General features: G+C 42.3%; 3 protein-coding genes across 4 annotated transcripts in view; 1 reads left to right on the top strand and 2 right to left on the bottom strand.

Annotated features, from left to right (window-relative positions):
• The window catches only part of YY1 (YY1 transcription factor), a 39,365-nt gene extending 39,156 nt beyond the window's left edge, over positions 1 to 209 (bottom strand). The window contains exon 1 of the mRNA XM_009998029.1: positions 65 to 209. Within this exon, the coding sequence (XP_009996331.1) occupies positions 65 to 209 (145 nt within the window). The remainder of the gene's footprint in view (positions 1 to 64) is intronic.
• A 6,245-nt stretch (positions 210 to 6,454) lies between these two features.
• On the top strand, positions 6,455 to 13,778 carry DEGS2 (delta(4)-desaturase, sphingolipid 2). The gene is made up of 2 exons (XM_009998010.1): positions 6,455 to 7,195; positions 13,635 to 13,778. Exons 1-2 carry the CDS (start codon positions 6,479 to 6,481, stop codon positions 13,776 to 13,778), a joined length of 861 nt encoding a protein of 286 aa, XP_009996312.1. The 5' UTR covers positions 6,455 to 6,478.
• A 4,443-nt stretch (positions 13,779 to 18,221) lies between these two features.
• EVL (Enah/Vasp-like) overlaps positions 18,222 to 25,164 on the bottom strand; it is a 73,411-nt gene continuing 66,468 nt past the window's right edge. The window contains exons 9-14 of one of the 2 annotated variants that reach the window (XM_009998011.1): positions 23,846 to 23,912; positions 22,446 to 22,512; positions 22,279 to 22,341; positions 19,927 to 19,993; positions 19,496 to 19,553; positions 18,223 to 18,831 (exon numbers count right to left, since the gene is read on the bottom strand). In XM_009998011.1, coding sequence (XP_009996313.1) covers positions 18,794 to 18,831; positions 19,496 to 19,553; positions 19,927 to 19,993; positions 22,279 to 22,341; positions 22,446 to 22,512; positions 23,846 to 23,912 — 360 coding nt within the window. In that variant the 3' untranslated portion in view covers positions 18,223 to 18,793. Of the gene's footprint in view, positions 18,832 to 19,495; positions 19,554 to 19,926; positions 19,994 to 22,278; positions 22,342 to 22,445; positions 22,513 to 23,845; positions 23,913 to 25,164 lie in introns of both variants that reach the window. The other variant, XM_009998012.1, reaches the window with a different exon arrangement.

The raw sequence follows: 25,164 nt of genomic DNA on the forward strand, positions 1-25,164 counted from the left end.
GGCGCCGCCTCGTCTCCCGGGGGCAACGGAGGGGCCGTCGCGGCTGCAGGGAGCCCTCCTGCACCGGGCTGGGTCACACGGGCGGCAGGGGTGGCAATGGCGAGGTGACAGTGCCGGGAGATCGCCGCAGCTGTGGCCGGGGCCAGCTCCGACCTCCGCACCGGCTCCGGTGGAGCCGCCTGCGCTGGCAGAGCCCCCGCGCTACCCATGGGGGCAAGGGAGTGCTCTGGCAGGAGGGTTTTCCTTGTGTCTTGGTAGTGCAATAAATTAAATGAGGATGTGGGTGAGTCTTTGCTAGGGAACGACAGAAAGTCCTTGCTGCTTGCCAGGGACAAGGTACACGTTTGTGTTATCATGTTGTACAGGCAGCTTTTAACTGTGCACTGGAGCCTGTTGAGCTGGGATGCCTGGGCTTTTGGTTTGGGCATCTGGGCTTTTTTGAAGATAGTTTCTGAGAAGAACTAATAATTCAAAATTGTTGTAGAATACTGTTGTGTATCTCCTGAAAATATGTTTTCAACATTTTATTAATAAAGAAGATAATTTTTTTCCTGTTTTTATTTGGGTTGTTTGGTTGATGCATTTTTCTCCCCTTTAATGAGCAGGATCAAGTTTTAAGAGATCTTTTATAAAGGAAGGCACTGGATCTGCTGTACAGAGCCTACAATAATTAGGTGTGGTTTCTTAACTCCTCCACAGTCTAATAGATTAATCCAGGATAAATTTAAATTACAAAAACATTTCTGGCATATTTGTGGTGGTGGAATATCCTGATTCAGGTTTAAATTATATTCAGGAAAATAATAATTATTTTACTATGTAATTGTGATAGTCAAATGATGTCATTATATAAAATGATGCTATTGTTGTCATGCTCCTCATCCTTTCAGTCAATGGGACTATGTTTTGGTGAGCTGTCTCTACCCTGGCTAATCTCTTGCTTTCCTGATCTTGCTGTAGAGAGGGGAGTGAAAACTGTGATGAAGTTGCAGTGTAAGGAGGTACTGGAGTGATTGGGCTGCCTTATGTTTGCCACAGCAAACTCTCTTTGTAGGATCTGTCAGCTGCATAGTTGAAGAGGATTTGCTTCCACTTTTTTTTGGTTTTCAGACAAATAACTGGAATCAAGGTCTGTCTCCTTCCCCACAGCTCCCCCTGCCCCAGCTGTTGGAGCAGAAGGGAGGACATGGAGAAATACAGCATGGAAAGAGAGACATGGCAGATGTGGGCAAATCAGTCTCCATCTTTCTGACTGGGCAGAATGAATCATGTAACTAGTGTCATGAACACCAAAATGTCAATAAAAGTTATTGAAACTAAGTCAATATCCCACACCATACTGGTATAATTGATGAATTATTCAAAGCCTGAGGGTCAGCAGACCCCTGGTGTGTTGAGTATGTACTCACCAAAGCATCTATTGTCCATGGAGGTGGAGTGCACTGTAATGATCTTGCATACATACAAACAAACATATAATTATCCATATATTTTACATTTTTGTATATAGCAATGCCCTGGGGCAAAGAAGCATTCCATGCTGGTAAAGGAAGTATTTTCCTCCCAATAGGTTAATGGTTTTAGTTGCTAAGCACTGAAACTTGGTGGTTTTCTGTTTAAGCTGTAGCTTTTTGAAATGTTGGTCTCTCTGAGGCATGGATATTTGAACTGAAATGAAAACTGATATTATCCATTAGAAAAAATATGCACAAAATTGGCAAACACATGAAGCAGTTTCTTTCTACATTAAGTGGTGTTTCCATGAGTTGTCGCCCCAGTATGTTTCTATAAAGCAACTGAGAGGTAACAATGGTCAGTCGCTAAGTTTTATTCCCTGGCTCGAGAATTAGTGGCCCAGGTGTCTAAAAGACAGTCATTAACAATATATCTGAATGAGAACGCTGTGAGTCTAATGCCACTACCATGGGCAAGGACTTCTTTCACTAGCTCAGGTTGCTCAAAGCCCTGTCCAACCTGACCTTGAACACTTCTAGGGATGGGACATGCACAGTTTGTCTGGACAACCTGTTCCAGTGGAGCAGCAGAGTTATGAGCTGTGTGTATCAACTGGGCTGGCTCAAAGCTAGCTTATGGCAGGACGCTGCTGAACTAGATGAACCTATTAGGGGATGTGATTCAAAACAGCCCAAATTTGTTTCATTTTAGCATTGAACTGATTTGAGTATAATAGCTTCCAGCTCTGCTCACTTACTTAGAGACTAGTCTGCTATTTCTTACAAATGACTCTGCTGTTGCCTACTTAAATCTCACATATGAAAATTCTCATAAATATTACCTATTGAAATGTGCAAGATGCATATCTCCTTAGCTTAAATCAAAGCTCTGAATTACATATCCTTCTGGCAAAGCAACTACAAGTCTGTTTCCTCATATGCTACAGTACGTGGGCACAGTTCTGCCACTGTTGTGCTTATTCTCTGATGAGCACATTGAGACTAGCTGCTGTCTCAGTGCTCATGCTAATTCCCTGTGGGGATCACCTACAAAATAAATCACATTAGCAGAAATTCACTGTTTTAGGCATTTGTAGTCTTCTGCTGAAATGTATTAAGTGCAACTGCAGGCTTCAGCTTACTCCATGTTGCAGGTTTTGGTCTCAGAGGGAGGTGGAAGTCCTCTTCCTAGCATTCCTACATCCCTTTACTCTGAACCAGCGCATAAACAAGCAGGTCATAACTGCTGTCATAGTGATGTGCTGACACCATCCATCTCTGCCAACACCAGCAGTGTGGTACCACTTTGATGCTTTGCCTCTGGTGGGTGTTTCAGTGCTACAGGCTTGGGGAGGAGCGACTGGGGAGCTGCCCAGTAGAGAGGGAACTGGGGGTGTTGGTTGACAGCTGGATGAACATGAGCCAGCAGTGTGCCCAGGTGGCCAGGAAGGCCAACAGCATCATGGCCTGCTTGAGAAATAGTATGACCAGCAGGACCAAGTAGGTGACCCTGTCCCTGTACTTGGCCTTGGTGAGGCTGCACCTCGAGCACTCTGTGCAGGTTTGTTCACTGCAGTATAGGGAGGACATCAAGGTGCTGGAGAGCGTGCAGAGAAGGGTAGCTAGGCTGATTAGGGGTCTGGGGAACAGATCCTATGAGGAGAGGCTGAGGGAACTGGGGCTGGAGGGTTAAGGGGGAAAGAGAAAGGTGAGGGGAGACCTCATTGCTCTCTACAACTACCTGAAAGGAGGTTGTAGTGAGGTGGTGTTGGCCTCTTCTCCCTAGTGACTAGTGATACGACAAAAGGAAATGGGGCCAAGTTGCACTAGGGAAGGTCCAGATTGGATATTGAGAGAAGTTTCTTCACAGAAGAGTGGTGAGGCATTGGAACACGCTGCCAAGGGAGGTGGTAGAGGCACTGTCCCTGGAGCTGTTAATAAAACAGGTGGACACGGTGTTTTGGAAGATGGTTTAGCGGTCACGGGGCTATTAGGGTGGATGGTTGGACTTGATGATCTTGAAGGTCTTTTCCAACCTTGATGATTCTATGATTCTGGGTGGCCCAGCTCCTATGGACTGGCCAGCACAAAGCAGTTTAGGAGTTTGTGTGTAGCAAATACAAGATTAAGACCTTTGTTCTTGCCTCATGGATATATAAACTTCAGTGTAATTAGTTGGGCAAAAATGGCTTCATCTTAGTTTGCATACTGGAGGGGAGCAGGAAACTGTGCACAGCCAGAAGCTTTTGCCATGTGTTCTGTCCTCTGTGTGCGTCCTACCTGTGTCCTGGCTTGCATATGGTTTGAAGTAAATACAACTCAAATGTGCTGTGCTGTTTACGAGCACGTTCATGAGCTGACCTGCTAAAAAGTAGAACACTATCATGTCAGCAAACTGACTCTTTTTGTTTTATTATTTTGGTACAAATACCAGCTCCAGCACAGAGCACAGGGTAGTAAGGCTAACATCCTGTGCCTGGTGTCTCTTATTTGTTTTGGCAGGGACTCATAGTAGATAGAACATAGTCCAGGACAGCAGCATCACACAGATGCTTTTTCCCCCTTCCTCTTCTCTTTAACCGGCTTTCTACAAGTCTTACACTGCATAGTATCTCCACTTGGACTATTCTTGTCCATCTCCAGCTTTCCTGTAGCCCCTTTAGGTACTGGAAGACAGCTATGAGGTCTTCTCAGAGCCTTCTCTTCTCTAGGCTTACCAAACCCAATTGTCTCAGCCTGTCTTCATAAGAGAGATGCTCCAGCCCTCTGAGCATCTTTGTGGCCCTCCTCTGGACTAACTCCAGCAGGTCTATGCTTTTTTTTTTTGTGTTGGGAGCTCCAGAACCAGATGCAGTACTCCAGTTGGTTTCTCTTAAGTGTGGAATAGAAGGGCAGAATAATCTCCCTTGGCCTGCTGGTCACCCTTTTGATGCAGCCCAGGACAGAGTTGGCTTTCTGGGCTGCATGCACACATTGCTGGCTTGTGTTGAGCTTTTCAAGATGAATCCCAGGTCCTTCTCCTCAGGACTATTCTCAATCCATTCTCCTCCCAACCTGCAGTTGTGCTTGGGATTGCCCCAATTTATTTTGGTCAAGTGACTGGAATTTAACTGGGATGAGGGACAGATTTGGTTGGTTTACATCTCTTCTAGTGACTGCAGTAAATTATCTCTACCAACTGCAAGACCGAAAATTTCAAGTGGCTTGGTTTATTACAGGATTTTCTGGATTTTGGGCAGATGGTCCTAATCAGGACTTTTAGCTATGTAATATTCTGTCTGTAATATTCTGACCATATATATGGTCATGATATAAAGTTATTCTTTAGAATGGATATCTGAGCACTTTGTGTAAAATTTTGGTACATTTCTAACATGAAAGGTATTTACCTGCAAAAGAAAAGGGCAAAACTAAAACAGCAAAACCAAAACCCCTGGGCTTTCCAAAGATTTTTATTAAACAGTCTGGCTGACTTTAGAAAGATGTGAACTTTTACTAGAGCTTTCCCACCACTTAGAAAATTTCCCCCCTGACTGAATGTGCCTTGTGGTGACTTTGCTCTCCTGTCCTCACATGGGGAAGAATTAAGAATATCTCTTTTCTCATCATCTTCCACAAAACCTGTGTAATCTTTTTTGTCTCTAGCCTCTGTTAAGCAGGGCTGAAGTTGGCCAACATGCCCAAAAGTTGTATGAATGGTTGCAGAGCATGGCCACATCATCCTGCTTCCTTAAGTAGTGCTTCATCTCTCTGAACTTCCGCAAACTTTTCAGGGTTCACTTCTGTAAAAACCTCTGTTTCCTGCACTCACTGTTTTCCTGCACCTGCCACTGCTTGCAAGGTCACATAAAGTTACGTGTATTGTCTCCCATGGTTGTTTATAGTATATACAGCTGCATGAATGCAAACCATTATAGTCAGCTTTTATTGCATCGGTAACATACAGTGACAGTCAGATGGTATTTACTTATCTATTCATAAAATGGGCCTATCAAACTTATAGGGACATACAGTGTAACCTCAGGGTTCAGGATGAGTGGCTTCTGCAGTCTTATCTCTGAAAGCTGTAATTACTGAGAAATGCAGAGTATGACAAAAAAGAGGGAGGCCAGTGGTGGGTAACTGCCATAAAGCAGTGGAAAAATCATATGCAAATGAATACTGGAAGTAAGAAGTGTGGTTTTGGAAAGAAGAGACCTGAAGCAATGAGCAGCACCTAGAAGATAAGCTGTACTTATGTGTATTTTCTTTTTCTTAAAAGGACAAATGAATGGCCAGTAGAACCAAAGATCAGTAAACCAATCATGTCATGACATGGGTCAGACCTGGCCAGCCAGCCTCACCCATGTCTCTGATGCAGAATTGCAGTGTTTGTGAGGCTGTATGAAGCTGTTGTGTGATTATGTGACTTTCATGCCTGTTTCTGGTGTGTGACTTGGAAACAAGGCCAAGGCATGGAAACAGAGAAAATTCTCATCGGCTTACGGATTCCAGATAATGTTAGGGCTAGTATGTCTGAAGCAGCAGTGTGAAAAGGGCTACAGAGAAGGTAGTTGCAACACTTTTTGTGGAAAGCAGATTGTGGATTAGGCAAAATAAAAAGGGAAATTAAAAGCTTGACAGAAGGTGCTTCCTAGAGCTTAAACCAGGTGGGTTTTGGCACACTAATACTCATCCTTGTGAAGGCACGTGGTGCCATGTATTGACCACCAGGTATGAGGTCTCTCTTTTTGAAATATATATGTCAACTATATATAAAAAAGTGTTTATATATATGCTTATATATTCATTATATAGTAAAAAGATCTCTCTCACACAATTGGACATTATGCTGGCAGTAAGAATAGACCCCATACATTAGTAAAGGCAACTCAGCTCCAGAACTGCTGTTTTATAAAACTAGGGCCTCAAATATACAGTGACAAAAATAGAGAGCTAGTGGTGATTATTTTTACCTACCTGTGATCTAATGAGGCTTTCCCTGCATTTTTCCTTTAGCAAAGTATCCAGAGATCAAGACTCTGATGAGACCAGATCCACATTTAAAGTGGATTGTATCTGGAATGGTTTTCATGCAGCTCCTAGCATGCTACCTGGTGAAGGACTTATCTTGGAAATGGATTTTCTTCTGGGCTTATGCTTTTGGGGGCTGCATCAACCATTCGCTGACCCTCGCCATCCATGATATTTCACACAATGTTGCCTTTGGGAACAAGCAGGCCAAGTGGAACCGATGGTTTGCAGTCTTTGCCAACTTGCCAGTTGGCATCCCTTATTCTGCCTCCTTCAAGAAATACCACATCGACCATCATCGGTACCTGGGTGGGGACAACCTGGATGTGGACATTCCTACAGACTTTGAAGGCTGGTTCTTCTGTACGCCGCTTCGGAAACTGCTTTGGCTTTTCTTCCAACCTGTGTTCTACAGTCTGAGGCCACTTTATGTGAACCCCAAAGCGATTACAAACATGGAAATTTTTAATGCTCTTGTCCAGTTTTCTGTGGACCTTATAATTTACTACTTTTGGGGGCTCAAACCTATTATTTACTTAATAGCAGGTACAATTCTTTGTATGGGTTTACATCCCATTTCTGGGCACTTCATAGCGGAACACTACATGTTCTTAAAAGGCTACGAAACATACTCTTATTATGGACCTCTGAACTGCCTCACCTTTAATGTAGGCTACCACATGGAGCACCACGACTTTCCCAGCATTCCTGGATGCAGATTGCCAATGGTAAGTAAGGCATGGGCATAAGTGAATAGGATTTTTATAAAAGCTGCTTAACTGTCACAAAGCAGTCAACATTATAGCAATAGATCAATGTAAAAAAATAAGAAAACTTTTGGATTCTTTCTTTTTAAGCAGGTTGTTGAGAGAAATGACAGCCAAATTACTGTAATGTTTAATTTATTTGAAGGAAAGAAGAACTTCCAAGACTCATAGGGCTTAACTGATACTTTTTGCATTACCAAATCATCCAACAATGCTTTTCTCAGTTTTCTTCCCTTAGCCACCAGGTTTTGGCTCTTTGAAATTTTAAAGGCCCATCTAATGTGAGACAGGTGGCAATTACCACTTGAAATTTGTCTAATGATCAATCTGCTAACTTTATTCCTTGATTAGTATCAAAGAAAAGTATTTTTGTGTCCTGAGATGACATAAGTATCAGGGCATGTTCCATCCTGACACAAATAGCACTAGAAAATAAATCCCCACTGTGCATTACTTATTCTAGCTCTGCTGTCCTACACACAGTAACTGAGGATGCCTGATCTGTCATTGGGAAAGTGCTCTGGCTTTTCTCTTTTGAAAGTCAAGCCCCTTTTTGTTTATGTTTTATCAGTTGTGGGAATCAAATTTGCAAAGCCCAGATGTCTAGGAATGGTTTTCAATCTCCCTCCAGGCATGTAGCTGCTCTTCTGGGTTTTAATACAAGGGTTCCTCAGCAGGTGCTCACAGTGTTAGAGGTACGTGACTTCAAAGTATTACTCCTACAAACAAATACTCTGGCTCAGTAGGAAGGAAACATCTTTTGCCTCTGGTCTGATGCAAAGCTGGGGGCTGTTGGTATAGCTGAGGAGGCTGAGGTTCAGGATTTGTCACCTCCCCACTACTGCAGAATATGTACAACTTTTATGACAGCATATCCAGGCAAACCCTGCTTTATGGGCTGGTTGTTCATCACAGAAACACTGACTCAGAGGAGATTCAAAATGAGATTTTCTTATGGTGTAGGTGAGCTTGGGGAACCTCTGTATAGCCTGCAGTTCTGTTTTAACCTATCTCCTTTACTGCTGGAGGTCTGTCTGGAGGAAACTGGCCATTCCTGGTGTGGTTTGGAGCAGCTGGTAAAGCAATCCACGTTCACACGTGAAGTTCTCCTGTCAGACACTCCCATTGCTGATAGCCCCGATAGCTCAGCTGAGAAGTGTAGGAGTTTAACTTTAGCTTCAAATGTTCATACTTGTTAGATAGGCTTAGATACTTAGATTAATGAAATGTAAATAGGAGGAGAAAGTTAGCTCACTGTCTCACACATGGGAGGTGAATGACTAATTGAGCTTTCTGGGACTGTTGCTCCACACCTGATTGATACCTGAAAAGCTCTTCCTCGCCCATATCACAAATAGTTCAGCCAAATTTCAAAGCAGTGCAGCAGCTGGAAGTGTCTGCCCTCCTGTGTAAAAAGGATAAGTTAGGAGCTGTATTTCATGGCTTTATGTTCTTGTATTTCTAGCTCTTGGGCTAATGGGACTTGATCTGCTGGTGGAGAAGGAATCAGACTTGTCAGTTGTTGTTGCCTGACAGAACCGTATGAAGAACTTCAAGTCTTTGATGAGTGATGAGTTTCAAGTGAAAATCTGTTATGAAGTGACAATACTTAGGCAAAACCATAACAAATCCTTTGTCTGTTGAAACAAATTGGTTATTCTCTTCTGCAAGTTGAGGAAAAAATTCTCTGTTTGTTGGAAGGAGATAAGGAGACAGAACCTCTCTGCTTAGCTTTAATGGTTGAACTTCCTAACAGGTGGGGCTAGAAACCTTCCCTTGCTCACCCCTGCTTAACCTCCCAGAAAATTCTTCACTCAGCAAAGGTCTAGTTTTTCAGACCTAGTCTGCTAGGCTCTTGAACTTCTAGTGTTGAATTGTGTAATATGGGTTACATTTCAGTGTAGCTATTTTTATTTTTAATTATTGGCAAGTAGAAAGCAGAATAAAGATTTTATTTATTTTTCTTTTTGTTCCTGCATGATTGAGAGTAGAGGAGAAATAGGATAGAGAATAACTGGATCTTAATCTTGGAAAGTAACTGGTTCTTCCACTTGCTTATCAAAAACGTAAATTCAGCTTTGTCCTTTGTTACAGGTATCTCACTTAGAATGTTCTGACTAATGTGTTTGCCACTGGAAAGACCTTTACCCTAGGAGTGTGACAGATTTGAAAGAGGAAGAATTAGGCTGTGCTGTAGGCTTCCAGATAATGAAGATGAGTGACACAAGTGTGCAGTAAGAACTTTCCCCACTAGTATAATGAATGGTTGCACAAGAGACCATGGAATTTAATATAATGGAGGACCTGCTCTAAAAAAACCCGACACCCTATAGACTTATGAATAGATTAGTCCTTGCATGAAGACTTGTAACTATAAAGTACTTAATTGTTTACCAAATGAGTAAAAAGGTCCATTCTTCATTATCTGAAGGACTGAATATACTTAAGGAGAGAGGGAACAGGAGAACAAGGAGGAGCTCAGTACCGCAATAAAACCTGCAGTGTTACCAGAGTCAAACTTTGTTACTCATTAAGCTTATGCTGAAAGGAAAAGGCATGGTATATAACCAGATTTATTAGACAGACAAGACTGGAAAACATGGTAGATGTGCTAGTTTTGAATTGCAGATTTCATTAACCCTGTGATGGCTGGGAGGGCTAGCTTGAGCACTCCCTGTTTTGAAATATTAGGCTGCATTCAGCTTTTGAGCCTGACACAATGGAGGGGGACAGGGGTTCTGTTGCCATGCTCTGCAAGCTCAAAATCAGAAGCAAAGTTTCAGTCTGAGATGTGATTTATTACCTTCCACCTTGACCTACTTGAAGAAAAGCCTTAATACACCAGGTGCCAAGTGCTTATTAAAACATCTTGCAGACTTTCAGTCTTTTGGTATTCCATGGTAACTTCCATGCACAAAACTAGGAATAAGTGAAGATTTACAGTTGAGATCTGTAAGAGGGAAGAACTGAAGTGAATGCATCATCTCCAATGCTATATGGACAATGCAATATGGAGTGCTTGAGGGGGAAGTCAGGAGCAGGATCTAGGATTACTTTGTCACAGTGCCATCCTCTTGTGAGGATCATCTGTGATCTGGCTGCAAAACTTACTGCCTGAGAAGTGCCATCCACAGCTTTTGTACAGCACCCAGAATGCAACATGGAAGAAGACTCTTTCAGCCTAAGATTACTTAATAAATGTTTCATTTAACATAATGTTTTACTATGTTATATTTTTAAACATATTTTATTTAAAGGGAAATCTGAATTAAAGCCCAATTACTTTCAGCCTCCCTCCTCCCCAAATTTTCTGGTAGGTAAGGAGGAGGTAATTTTTTATTATTTTTTTTTACATACAGAGATACTGAAACAAATTACAAGATGTCAGGTGTTTTTTGTCAGGAAACTTTTTTGTGTTGCAAGAGAAGCCAATTATAAAATTCTTTCTTGCCATGTAATAACAAAATGGAAACATGTACCTAACAAATTTACTTGTCTTTTCCATAAGAAGACCCTTGAAAGTCCTCCCTCTAACTGCATTCCTTAATTTTTCCTTTTACCCCAGTTTTTTGTGACAAATACTTGAGTGCAGTTTACCTTCTGTCCATTGTTTCTGTACATCTCATATAGTTGTCCTGCCTAGAGCACAGGGACCTCGCCAGCGGTGCAACTGCTGCAACTGCTGCACAAGGTGCTGCTGGGCAAGGAGCAAGCCTAGCAGGAGCAAAGTTCTACTTTGTGTAGGTGTAAGTGATTGTCCCACAGGTGATCTAGGATAACACACTCCACTGCAACCCTGGTCATCTCATGTGGTTTCCATACTGGGTGTCTCATTTGGAATGAGCTGTCACCATGCTCTGCAGGAAGGTGCTAAACAGATATGCTTGGAGAACAGGCACCTCCACCACCACCTGATGCTGGCAAGCAATTTGCCAGCCATGACTGGGCGGTCTGCTTCCAGAGTATAGTGTCCATGATCTGCTTCAAAATTCACTGCTGGGTTTTGGATTAATCCTCTTAATTATACAATAATACTTGTATTCTAGGTGCCTCTTTTAAATCTGTAATACAACTGCAGCATATGAGTGTGGGACATATTTAAGTGCAAGTTTCCAGACTTGCCTGTTGTGTCCACCTGAACTCTTCAGCACTGTGCCCAGGCTATGCTGCTGCTCATGGTTGCAGAAACAACAGAAACTATTGGGTTGAATATAGACAGACTGTTTACTGGCCTCGTCTCTGAGCTATTTTTTTTTCTACTTTGTCAGTGGGGTAATTTTTAGTTAGCCTTTGGTGCCAGAGGGCACAGCCACTGCCTGAGATGTTGCTTGTAGGAGCCAAATCGGTGTCTATGATCCTCCAGCCCTTCACTCCTATGTGCAATGGGCAATACAAATGATTTGCTGAAGCCCTTGTAGAGGTTAGTCTAACATGATCAAGAGCTGTGCAGAATAATGTAACCAGCTGAGAAAACGTCTGGTTTAGATCATTGTTTCTGTGGGCAAGTAATAATATGTGGGGGTTCTGGAGAAGAGAGGACTAGTAGACTTGGATATGAACTTGGCTAGTATAGATGAGGGCTGAATTACTGTTGCAAGTCAAAATTCAGAAAAATTATCTGAAATACAGATGAGGAGGGAAGGTCTGTCACTCTCTGTGCTAAGGAATGACTATCTCAGAGCTGGAGTCAAGCTTTTGGGGCAGCCCCTGTGCGTTTGCATAAGACCTCATTAGTGGCTTTAATTCAAGGGAGTTTGCTGTCTAAGAAGTCTTTTCTCTCATCCTTTGGCTATTTCAGTTATCCAGCTGTGAAAAAGGAGGATGGAAAACACAGATTAAATTATTTCTGACTGTGGTTGCATATGGAGTGCAGGGAATTAAACTTGCATCTCCAGAGATCTTACCCAGTGCCTGGAAATCTCCCTTCTTCCAGTCATTAACAAATGCATCTAAGGGGAAATGCTGATACTGTCTGAATCCCACTGAAAAAAAATCACATTTGAAGTACAGACTAACACTTTAAAGCAGGATATACAGAATTATTAGGAAGTCAGAGGTATTCAGTGGAAGGCAGACCTGAACTGAATCCTCAACCTTCAACATGACACTGCCATGCCATGAGCACAGAGTGCACAGAGCCTGAGGTACAGACGTAAAAGATCTTAACAAAACTTATATGTAACCTAACCTACTCATGGGGAAGTATCTACTAGGAAGCTGAATTAATGAGGTAACTAGCAGTGGTTGGTACTGGCTTATAATTTAACATCTGCTGGGATTCTTACCTTTTCACAAACAGTGAACATGCTTTGTTAAGATTCCACCATTACACCTCAGATGCTGATGAGATCTTCTTCCTTGGTGACAATTTGTGTGTAACCCTTTTGATCTTCACTGGAAGTCATTACTGTGCTTAGCATAGCTGGCTTTAAAACTCTGCAGGGTTTTTCAAGAGAGAAGTCATGTTGTCCAGAAAGACCAGCTACTCTAGATTAGAGCTTTGTTAGTCTGGGAGGTGGAGCTGTAATAAAAACATGCTCAAGTGGTTTCAAGTACAAGAGTATAATAGCTAACAGACTCTTCTGCTTCATAAATGTTTTCAAAAAGCAGAGCATCTGCTTGGAGTGGGGACCACTGATAGGTCCAAAATCCTCATAGTCTCCTGAACCTGCCAGGCTTGAAACCTCTTTGCCTTCTGGTTCCGGTCTTACTCCAAGACCAGACAATGACTCCAATGACTCCAAATGACACAAAATACTTCTCTGGTGGCAACAGTCTCAAGACTTGGGGATTTGTAACAGGAATGAAATTTTATTAGACTTGTGATCCAGTAATGAATTTTGCAGGATTTTTAACACCAAACTGAGGAGAATAGACCACCCCTGCAGTCTCCTCTGCCTGCTGGAGGAACCTGTCTCTCAGATTTGCATCATGGAAGCAGAATGGAGGAAAGAAAATGAAGTGTTGGCAAGCCTGTCTGGCGTTTTCTCAATTGGTATTTCTCTCCTACCCAAAAACCTCAGCAGACGAGTATTACAAGTGGCAAATAGAGCTTTAAATACAGTCTGTTAGAGTCTTGGCAGTTTATAAACTGAATTAGTGGATTAGTCATCTCGTTGGGGAGATTCCTCCACCTTCCAAATTAGAAAAAATAGTTCTGACTGAAGGCAGAGATTCATCACCTTTCAAATTCTGACATTGTGATGCAAAACTTGCATCAGAAATCTGCTAAGAAGAATCTAAATATATTGAAGTACATCTCATTTGGCTGAACTTCAGAAGCTCACAAGCAATAACAAGTCACTTAGTTTATGGCTGTGCTATCAGATCTGAATGGGAAGACTGAAACACACCTGACACTGTGCAGCTAAACAGCTTGTTCTCTCTCTTTTTCTTCCAGGTGAAGAAGATTGCAGCAGAGTATTATGATAACCTCCCACATCACCAGTCCTGGATTCGAGTTCTGTGGGACTTTGTTTTTGATGACAGCATTGGTCCTTATTCAAGGGTTAAGAGACTCTGCAAGTTGGCAAAAGAAAACTAGCAGACTAGCTCCTGCTGCTGTGTTGGTGTTTTGTTTGTTTGAATCACTTGAGTTTTCTGCAGAAGTAGAAAGATGTTTGTGTATGCTGAAGTAGCACTGGTGTGTGCACCTTAGACTAGGAGGATGAGAGTGAAAATGAAGTAATTACATGCACTATTTTAGACTATTGATGCTTTTTAATAAAGGCTATTTTTGTATGTAACCCTGAGAAACTAGATGAGAGGGAGCTATGATTATGCAGACCTTTGTTCTAGGCTTAGAATTGATTTCCTGGGCCAAGTGTGCCTAAGTGTGAGTTTTGGCCTCGTCTGCAACACAGCATGCTTGGTGTGCTTGAGGGAACATAGAATCATAGAATGGTTTGGGTGGGAAGGGACATTAAAGATTGTCTAGATCCAACCCCCATGCATTGGCAGGGACACCTCCCTCTAGATCAGGTTGTTCAGAGCCCCATCCAACCTGCATGTATATAGTTTAGATCAGGTTTCTCTTCACACCTGATTAGATGTGGATGCTCTGTGTGTGTATGACTGTGAAAGCAGGAAGAAATGGCACGCAGTAGTAAATGATACTTTCTGGAAAACACAAGGGTGTCTTTATCTCAGAGTCTTGTTTAATCTAGTATCTTGCTTCTGATAATAGCTGGTAGCAGAGATTTTGTAATGCAATGGAATATGTGTATATTTTTGTATATTAGGATAATTATTTTAGTAGCTGCTCTTTGACGTTTATTCCAGGGTTTTGTGAATCCTTTTCTGAATCCATTTCTATTCTTAGGATCTAATACTCATTGTAGGTAAGTGGCAGAGCTGAACTATGGCATGGGTAAACCCTTCCTCTAGTCTTCTGCTCACTGCCTGCTCAGCAGTATGGATGTGCCCCTGGAGGAACTGGGTGGTCCTTTCTCCCTCACTTTTTCAACAGTATTCATAGCTTCATGTTTCTCAGATTTGTAAGTCCTACTGTAAATCCTTCTGTGGGTGGGAAGATTCTAGCTTTAATTGCTGCTTACCAAAATTGTTAACTTTCCTGATAATCTTTCCTAGTCTTCTCTGTACCTCTTTCTGAGAAGAGGAGCTAGAAGTATATGTTACTGAAGACTACAGAGACATTATGGTGGTATTTGTTCCTAACTGCTTTCAGCATAATAGTAACCTCTGTCATTCAAGGGGCACTGACTTGGCATTTGGAAAGCACGTGATACTCCAGCCTTATAAAAGCCATCACTGATGGTATTAAGGGGATTTCCCTGGAACACAGAGCTAGGGTTGTTTCTCTGCCTATGTGTCTTACTTTGTGCTGTTGATAGTAACCTTCATCTGTCATTTCTACCCACTGGAATAGTTCTTCCTGTGTGTCCTCTCAAAAATTCCAGGCTAGCTTCAGTAATTCTGTATAATCAAAAACCTCAGTCAGCATACCTTTCTCCAAGCAGAACAGTATCTTGGGAGTCAGGAGTTCAAATTGTTGTCTAGTAACTTCCCTCCACTCTGCAAAGCTGACAACTTTGGTCATTACTAAGTAGTTATAAGAGAGATCTATAAAGGTCCTCTTTTACTATAACCCTCTAACAGGTTAACTTTTGTTTTATTCTGGAAGTCCATGTGTGTAACAAAGAAAAGCAATATTGTGCATTCTTGTTTGTCCCTCAAAGTATGTTGTTAGACCTGGAAAGCTTAGTTTCCTCAATAAATGCAATTTCTTTCCTTCCTCCTGCAGCACTTTGTTTTTGCTAGCCTGCCACACCAGGCTCCTCCTCCATTTCCCCTTCCTCCATTTTTCTTATTCATCTGATTTTGGCCATTGGGTAAATACCCAGATTTTCTCAGCAGTGCAAGATCCTTTGTGATGGAGGGACCAAATACCCGTTCATTCACAGATACCCTTTGGGTCTGTGGGTTGTGCTTCTGGAAAAGAAGAGGAAGAACAGGGCTTCTTCTGACATTTCAGACTTCACTGGTTCTTCAGTGAAGAACATACTTACGATGTTATGTCTTGATTAGTAAAGCCACTTTCTCCCAAAGGAAGAGTGTGGGAACCTCCATTATCTTTTTTGTATCAGTACTCATGTCATGCAGCTTCAGCTTTTTATACATTTACTTCAGTGCTGCTGGCACTCCATGATCATGTATCCAACTTCCCATCCAACTTCCCATGTCCTTAGCGAGCTGTTCTTGGCCAATTTAGCAAGTTAATATAAAAACTATAATAAAGATTATGCTTTCTTCCTAACTCTGACTATCGTACTTCTCTATGGAGAGTGACCTTTCTATAATTCCCTTGCTCAGCTGTTCCATGATGCAGTCACCTATGTGGTCCATAGATTACTGGCCCAGCCTGACACAGAGGCTATGGTGTAAACAGGGTGACCAAAATCGGCAACCGCTTCTTATCCTGCCTCCCATCAGCATTTTCATCATGGTCCCAGCCTGCTTTGCCCAGGCAGGCCCACAGGCCTCCTGCTTTACACTCTATCATAGCAGGATTTGGAGTAGCTGGAAGCCTTGTGCCTGCAGATGGGCTGGGCAAGCTGAGTTTCGGGGTGTGTTGGTGCTGCTGGAGAAGGCTGTGATTTGTCTTCTCCTTGGGCACTTGTCCTTGCCACTACCAGTGATGCTGGCAGAAAGGGTTTTGTTTTTTTTTTAACCCCAGGGCATATGGGTCTGGGTTAAAAGTTCATTAGGGCTATGCATAGTTTTATTCCCTTTGCTTAAAAATTAATCCAGATCTCTTTCATTGTGGGGCCACACTAATGCTCTGGCAAGAGGAGACGGGAGAAACAAATAGCTGTGTGATTTGTAGGAATGGGGGTTAATGGCCCCTTTGATTTCTGCTGTGTAAAATGCCTGTGGCCTGCCCTGCTGCAGTGGCTCAACAAGCCCAGCATGAAGGGACACCTTTCTCTCCAGAGGCAACAAGCAAACTGAATTTACGATTATGGGACTTTCACAGGACAGTTGTGATCATCTGAGAGGCATCGGTTTTGAAGAGTACTTGCCATTGTCAGGTATAGCATTAAATGGGTTTATACTTAAGAAACTGATGTGCTACTGTATGGGATCTATGCAACAGAGCATCATACTCTTTGCTGTTACTGATGCTTGTCTGTGTTCTTCATACTGGAAAGGCTCCTTCTCATGGTCTTGGGGTTGTCATATTATGATACACATTGATGTCTGCTTGCTTTAGTTCCCATGTGGAAATCTTAGCCCACCATGTAACCTCTCGCTTTCTATGGGCATTAAGCAAACAGCTAACAGACAGTAGGCTCAGTTTGGAGCTCACTGTTGCACTAAACTCAAATTTCTCCTTTTTCTCCCTTACTTAGGCTACAGTTTAAGGACACTGTAAAAAAGACTCCTTTCTAAAAGGCCTATTGGGTTGCTTTGAAGAGTGCTGAAGGACAACCCCATGCTCTCGAAGCAAAGGCAGATAATATTTGATCACTAACTGCAAAGCAGGCCCCACCCCCCTGCCACTCCTGGAGCTGCTGTTCTGGGCAGTCAATCAGTCCCTCCTGCCTGCTGATTAAGGTCTGCGGGATGCAAGCAAGGGGACAATCATAAGTTTTCCAGGGCTGCTGCCCCAGGCTTGGCTCTCAGAACCATTCCTAGGGCCTGGCTTTTTGAATAAAAACTTCAGGAAGGCCTGAAGCAAACCAGGGGTCTTGGAAAATATCTGACAGATCTCAATAGCTGAACTCCAATCTCTTGCCTTTTGCACAAAGTTATCAAGATGGTATCAAGACTACTGCTGTGTAAAGGTTGTGCCAGACTAAGTCAAGCAGAAACACCCAAGCTTTTGCTGATGGAAAGCATGGCTCTAAAGAAAAAAAATGGTATGACCTGAAAGGTTAAGACTTGGCATGCATGTTAAGCATCTTTGACTTCACTTTCCATGAAATAAAGATCAAGACCTGCACAATAATAATGTGAAATATTAACAAATAACCCCCATTAAGCCTCTAGTTCAGCAGTGCTGGGCCAGTGATTTCAGCTTTCGGTAACCTCATTTGGCATAAATGCCTCCCTTGTATTTACTGGAAGCCCTTATGAGTGCAGGTGATAGGACCTGGGGGTTTTTTTCAGTGATGGAAGGAGATGCAGTGAACAGTTAGTGGTGACCAGAGAAGAAAAGCTGTATGCCACCATCTTTCACTGAATTTGGCAAAAAGCTACTGAGGTTGACTCGGCCTGATTGCAGGAGTTGGTGCTAAGCTGGTAATATGAGGGCTGGCAGGTGGGAGCCACAACTTCCTCTAAAAGAAGGCAGGGCTGTTGGTGTTGAAGCAGCCCTATGACTCTCAGGGTTTGTGCTCTGTGGCACTGGCTGGGCAGAGCTGCCACCCCAAGGGTGACCCTCAGTCACCTTCTTCTCATTGTCTGCGCACGTGACATAAAAGTGTGGGAGCTCAAGGGAAAAATTAAACAAAGAAGGGCAGGGCCATGTGGACAATAAACAGTTTATTACCAATATGAACACAGATACTGTGATGCACTGACGTACCATTTTTTTAATATTGTGATAACTCTGAGACAAAAAACTTGTTGGCTGACAACTAACATGTCTCTGTTTCTTCTGGTGATGCCACAATACATTTCTGTTGGCAAAGGATCTTCATTTACATTGCAGACTACTAGTAAAATTACTTTGAAGTCATCTATCAAAAGCAAATGGTTCACGTGTGTTCTTATCTACTACTAAAAAGAAAGGTAATACATTTAAATAAGCAAATACAAAATACAAAAAAGGCTGACAAATCCAATGTGCAGTGTCAGATGAAATCTAAAAAATCCGGAAATTTAAAATTTAATATTCTTTAGATTAAGACTTTTAAAATGAAGCGAATCCAAGGCAGCAGCAAGCTTCAAAGTGTGCTGAGTCTGCTAATAAAAAGGGTATAAGAACAAAGACAGTGCAGGTGTCCTCTCTCACCATCTTGTGTGACCTTGGTACACTTAGAAATGATCCAATCTTCCTCAAATTCTTCATACTGTCCAAATGCTTTGCAATCATTATGTTGTACTGATTCTACTCAACTCCTGCCGTATGGCTAGAAAAACAAACCAAAAAGTTAGCGCATAATGTTATACCCAGTGTGATGGAAAACACTGAGTATAGAAAGTACATGCTGGTAAAAGGATGAGTGATTTATATCTGATTAAAATCAGAGTGATTTATGAAAAGTACATATACAGTAGTACACATGTGGTACTTTCCAATGAATTATAAAAATACATGGATATATGGAAAGCTGTAATCGAGTGAAGGTCTGAAATAGCTCTTCAAGCATAGGAAACCTACAGAAGATACTCAGGAAGGGTTTTCAGTTTGGTGCCTTTGTTCCCTCCTCACCCAGGACCTGTGTGGCTGGCTAGTCACAGGTGGTTTTACACTTCCTGACTGTGATAAACTGACACGCCACAGGCTACAGGCAGGTCCTTTCTCACCCTCCCACCTGTGAGAAACACTGCCCAGTGAATTTCTCACAGGTTGGGAGTGAAAATGCTCATCAAAAGCATAAAAACAAAGGATGTAAACACAATATCAGGGTCAGAGCTCAGATAAGGTAAACACTTGTTCTTCAAGTGTGTGTATCAATCAGATTTGCTCAGAGAAGTCTGAAAACACCAGGGAACTCTCTGCAGTTCCTATCACCTTATCTATGGGAAATTAGTCATAAAGATGAGAAAAATAATGATTTTTCTCTTTCTTACCATCAATTATCTCCTCTTTCACTTTGTGTAACTCTCTTACAACTTCCTCCAATATTTCCTGATGAGACAAAACACAAGTCAGCTGCTCAGAATTTCCTTCTAACTGGTGGAAAAAAATGCAAGTTTAACATGGTTGTGCTTGTCCCCCGCCTCTGCTGATTCTCAGAGCCTGGCACTCCTAACAGCTACGTCTGCACTCCCAGGCCCAGGACACAGAAGATGCTGCCATATTTGCATGTTTCTGCACACACATCACCATTAAATAGCAGTGACATTGCTCTCTCTTGCTGCTGACCAGCTTGCCCTTCTCTAAGCAGCTAATTACAGAGGAAATCAGAAGACTGAACAGCTGTTTTGCTTGTACAGCGCATGCATGGGGGAAAATGGGTAGCTAGTCCAACTTCTTAAGTGCAAAAGACCTTTTCACTCACCTGTTTCATTCGATCAAAATCTAAGGCATCCATAGCCACATCGTTGCTGCTGCTCACTGGCTTCATCCTTGAGAAACGGAAGAAGAGGACAAAAAAGGCAGTCAGTTCCTTGGAACGCACGTCAAGCTACACCCACCTGAGGAAATGAAACCGAGCCCAGAGCAGGCGCTCCCGTGTTCGAGCACTGGACCAGAGGCTCCCTCTTGTGCCGCTCCCAAGAGTTGGGCAGTCAGGGAGCAGCGCTGCTCCTGCTTGCACAGCCTGACCCTCGCTGCTTTCTCCCATTCCAGAAGTACTGAACGCAAAGACTGTACTGAAACATAATTTATTCTTGTGTGTGTGTGTGTTGGGAACCTCAGCGATCTCAGAGTAGAAAACGCTGAGGCATCTTCAGTGGATAAAGCTTGTTTAACCATGTATTTTATTACAGCGTTTGCAACTTGCAGGCTAGATGTCTGTTTTTTCTATCACAGTCTGTTTTCTGTACAGCAACCCAGACTTTAATTGGGTGCTAAGTAACAGTAGAATACTGGTTCGAAAAATATTACAGGGAAAAGAATAACCCAGCAATCCTTTCATTGGAAGGCCTGGCTGAGCCAAGAGGAGCTTGCTGATAGCCCTCTGTGCCCACAAGCACTTTTCCTTTACCCAGGAACAAAACCAATCTGCCCTTAATGGCTAGTACACTTGTGTTATCAGTGTTCCAGGATGGTATTAGTCAGTGGGCTGAACTCTTATAATGGCTGATAAAATAAATAAAGGAAGCGGAAGCTGCTTCACTTTCTCTTTTAATCAGTAACTCTAAAACATTTCAAAAATTAACCATTAATTCATAGAAAAGGCTTCAAATAACTTTGCCACCACCTTTGGTCCCAAACTGGGGGCTGGCAGAGATTCTGCTGTTTCTGAGCGTATGCTTAGTCTTGCAATTCTTTCTTGGGAAAGTCTTAACATGTCACCTACCATCTCACAGCTAAGCTGAAAGTCAAGACAGATAAAAATGCCATCAAACTGAACAGGAACAGAAACAGGTCACCACTAAGAGCTTTTGAAACCTGCCCCGCTCCCCTCACAGAAGTGATTCAAGCAAGCAAAGACTGAGCACGTCACATGGAGTTTAACTAGAAAAGGATTTTTTCCCACTGAACTCCTCCTCCCAGGATGGAATGGCATTACAGAAGATAGCTGGCAAAAACTTGGTGGTTGTTTCAAATATCCCATGTTTCATTCCCATTTGAAAGGAGAAGGAATGGTCTTTCTACATCTATTGGAAATGTCCATGTGTCTCCTAGAGCCACTGTGTCACATTGGTTTTAGGAGAGCTGGAGAGACTGTACATTGTTCTAGCAACACTGGTGCATCCCTCTGAATCTTTGGGCAGGGTTATGTTCCAGCATCTTTAGTACAGCAGCAAGTTATGTGCAGACAGTTGCCACTGGCAACTTTCTCTCAGCAGATTATCAGCACTGTCATATACATAACAGAGCAAAATAAGGGACAGCTCTTTGCAGTAAATGCTATACACATGCATATCTGTGTTTTACCTCCTTATTCAGCTTATCCATCCACCTCAGTGTTCAGCATTGCAGTATCACTGTGTGGTCCTGGACCAGCACTGGGAGGAAGTCATAGAATCATAAGAGTCGTTTGAGTCCCTCTTTAGCTGTCCAACATAAATGGCGTAGGAACATGGATGGTGATACTGCAGCTTGGCTGTTCTGACTGACAGGGCTTCTGGAATCCTACCTCAGGCTTCTTGGCTTTTGACACCTAACAGCTTTTGCACCATGTATTTCTGAATGCCCTGTCTGGGGCTGGGCCTTTTTACAGCTTGATGTTACTAACTTATTGCACCAAAGCTTTGCTGTCCTTTCTCATGAACCTACTGCAATTACATGGATGGAGGAATAACTTCCCTTTTCCCAGCTGCAGGCTCTTTATATAATTTCTGCCTTTGCTTTTGAATTTCTGCAGAGGTTGGACTATAAAAACTTCTCCTATTGGCAGGGTCATTGTGAACCTAATGTAAAAAGATGCTCCAAAACCTGCCTTCCATGTGGCACAGCACACTGCCAAGCCCATGCCTCTGATACACAAGCACAGATGCTTTAAGCACTTGCTTAAGTGTGATTAACATCTGTGATGCCTATGCCCACCTGAGCAGGGGCCTGTTCCCATGGAACAAGCTTTTGACAGGACACACTCTACCTTCACACTTTGTGAAGCAACAGACAAAGAAGATTGCAAGAGAATGAACTGAAGACATGACAGAGGACAAATGTTAGTGCTGAATGATGGGATTAGCCAAAGGACAAGCCAAAATGGTTAAGAAGCCAGGCTGTTTGCCAGTACCTAGAAGACACGTGGGATTGTGTGGGACTCTTAGCTTCACAGCTCTTCACCACTGATGGATTTCTACAGCAATGGAATGAAACAAGACATGAGTTGTGCACGTGCCACGGGGACAGCATGACCACCCTGACTGCTAGCCAGCCACAGGCACACCCTGTGCAGCTCACCTAGAAAGTAATGAAGGTACAGGCTTTTCAACAGAATTGCTCCTTTCCCATGGCTTCTTCCCAGAATCTGAAAAACACAAATGAAGAGTTCCTGTTTATTATTGTTTTCTCTAATGATAGAAAACCCTGAAAGCCCATTATCTTATATAACTGCTTTCATTCAGTGAGGATGAGTAACCTAGAAAGATCCACAAAAGCAGGACTGCTGAATGAGTGCCGTTGCCAACATTATAGAGAAACCATTGGCAAAAATCTGCTCAATAATTTTAATCAGGGACTAGATAGTTAAATAATACTGAGAACTGGAACAGCAGGAGGAAATGCATAAATCACTTCTATTAAGAAATGCAAGCTAATTGCTGCAAGGCTTATTTTATTCAGTAAAATATTTATTTATATTTTAATTTTTGAAGTGTTTGTTTTTTTTGTCTGCATAGTTGGCAGAAATAGTGGGTGTATCTAAAAAATAGGCAGTGAGATCCCCACTATGCAAATCTCCACAGAGAATATTTAAAAAAAAATTCTAACTCACAGAACATTCCCCAAAGCTGCACCACATAACCTATGTCACTGAAAACAGTTACTGTCCTTCCAATCTCCTCCTATGCAAATAGACTAAACCAAAGTGAACTGTTTCAGAGACTTGAACAACACACAACTTTATACACAAGCGTTTGCTCCTAACAGTTCCTAAAAAGTTCTTTAAGAGAATTATGTGCACTCTCAGGAAATCTCTAGAAATCATTCCTCATTTACATGTACCTTTCTCCTGGCTTCTTCCCTTTCCCTTGCAAAACACACAAATCATGAGCTGAAAAAGTTCCAAAAGGAAGCTGGAATGGTGAAATACTCATTCCCTTGGGAGAGGTTTCTTTTAGCATGTATGAAAGCCAAGGCTGATGCAAAGATGACTCTGACTGGCTTGCAGCTTATATGCTCAGATACAGTTATTTCAATTCATCATAGGAAAAACATATTTTGGAGGCTCCTTAATTTCACTTGGTAACTCTCAGGATGAGGCTTACTGCAACAAGCTACTAGGTTAAGGAAGGGTAACAGTTTGAAATCCAAACCCCAACTGTATAAACCAGGACATCTAAACTACCAAAAGTAAAACCATACAGCTTTTTCCTCTTGGAAGATACAGGTGGACAATATTCAGTATGCAGAACTTCAGCTACATGTCTGGACATCTTTAACTAAATTTGCTGTATTGTAATTTTCTTGGCCGTGAAACAAACAATCACAGTTTTTTACTGAGTATATTTTGTAAAACAATATTGGGAATTTTTCTGTTAGTTACTGCTGCTGCACTCAAAAGTAGGATGATGAATCCAGAGCCTAAAGATGTGAAAGTAGATTAAAAAGACAACTAAACCCCTAGTAGTTTGGCTTAATACCTGATGAATTTTGCTGCTGCTGGGTGGGACCTCGTGTACTAGGTGAAGGAGAGGTGCTAGCATCATCCTACAAAGAGAAAAACAGGACATTACTTAATTTTGGAGATGAAGAGCAGAGTGCTATACTCTGGAGACCAGATACAGCACAAGTTGTACAAAAGCAAGTTTCCTCCCAGCATATCCAACAGGCTCTGCTATCAAGGTGTGGCTCAAGTCCATTTAAACTTTAACTTTTCTCTCCCTGTAGCATGGCAAAATACACACTTTTTACTTTTTGCCACCATGGACATTTTTTCATGATTCCACTGAATTGCTCTCACCCCTGTATACCACACCAGACTGAATTACCACTCTAAAGCACTGGCTGCTGTTGTCTAAATACAAACCATTCCCCAAATTTAAAAACTCTGGGATATGGAAACTGAGCCACCTGAAAGAACAGTAGGTCAGATCCCAGCTTTTTAGCCCAGGACAGCCACTGGTCTCAGTGAGGGTAGTTCAGGTACTAGCAGAATGTAACTACATCAACCAATAGTCCTCCTAAATAGAAGATTAAACACTACATCACAGCTCTGGACTATTTTTTTCTGGGATTTATGAGTGACAGATCATAAAAAGTTAACCCATATATTTGATATGTCGATATAATTTAGTATCCCTTGAAACACACTCAGGTGAAGTTGTGCATTATGAAATGGAATTGCACCAAGTTTGACAGAAGATACCCCCACCACAAAGTGTAGTCAAGGTACACACTGAAGAGGTGCTCTCTAAGCACCTTTCTAAACAGTTTGGTGCTATCAAAAAGTTTGATTTGGGATATAAATTAATGCAGAGCTTCAAGAAGAGAGAACAAGGGGCGGAAAGACAACAAAGGCTTCAGTCTAGTTAGAAAATAAATGGTGTCTTTCATCTCTGAACGTGTAGTTCAAAACTAGCTTTAGGGCAAGATTAAGAGTAATGGTTGCATAGCAGCATCCCTCGAGGAACATGCAAAAATCATCTGTTTTTCTCCTTAAACAGTGCAAGTGCTTATTCCTGCTCTTGCTACAAACCTTTTGGGGTGGAGCGAGTCCTGCATTTTCTCAGTGGCATTTCTGCTGAGCAACTGTTACCCTGTCTGTGAAGTATCTCTGCATAGGTGATATGAAGCACACATGATGCACTTCAAACTTGCAGCTGTGGCAGAGAGCCTTCACAAGGGTACAGGTTAGCAACAGGAATTCTGTATAAGCAGCAGCCCAGCAAAGCACCACATGGGAAGGGAGAGTCTAAATCTTGGCCTCTCCTGAAACTGGAATTACCTCCCATGTTTGAGG

This window comes from Chaetura pelagica, unplaced genomic scaffold, assembly GCF_000747805.2.
Source record: "Chaetura pelagica isolate M959 unplaced genomic scaffold, ChaPel_1.0 scaffold354, whole genome shotgun sequence".
NCBI lineage: Eukaryota > Metazoa > Chordata > Aves > Apodiformes > Apodidae > Chaetura > Chaetura pelagica.

What these genes read in the sequence shown, in the direction of transcription:
- DEGS2 (XM_009998010.1), top strand. Translation starts at nt 6,479, where the DNA reads ATGAGACCAGATCCACATTTAAAGTGGATTGTATCTGGAATGGTTTTC. An exon ending in CTGGATGCAGATTGCCAATG is followed by an intron (nt 7,196 to 13,634) that starts GTAAGTAAGGCA and finishes TTTTTCTTCCAG; the next exon opens with GTGAAGAAGATTGCAGCAGA.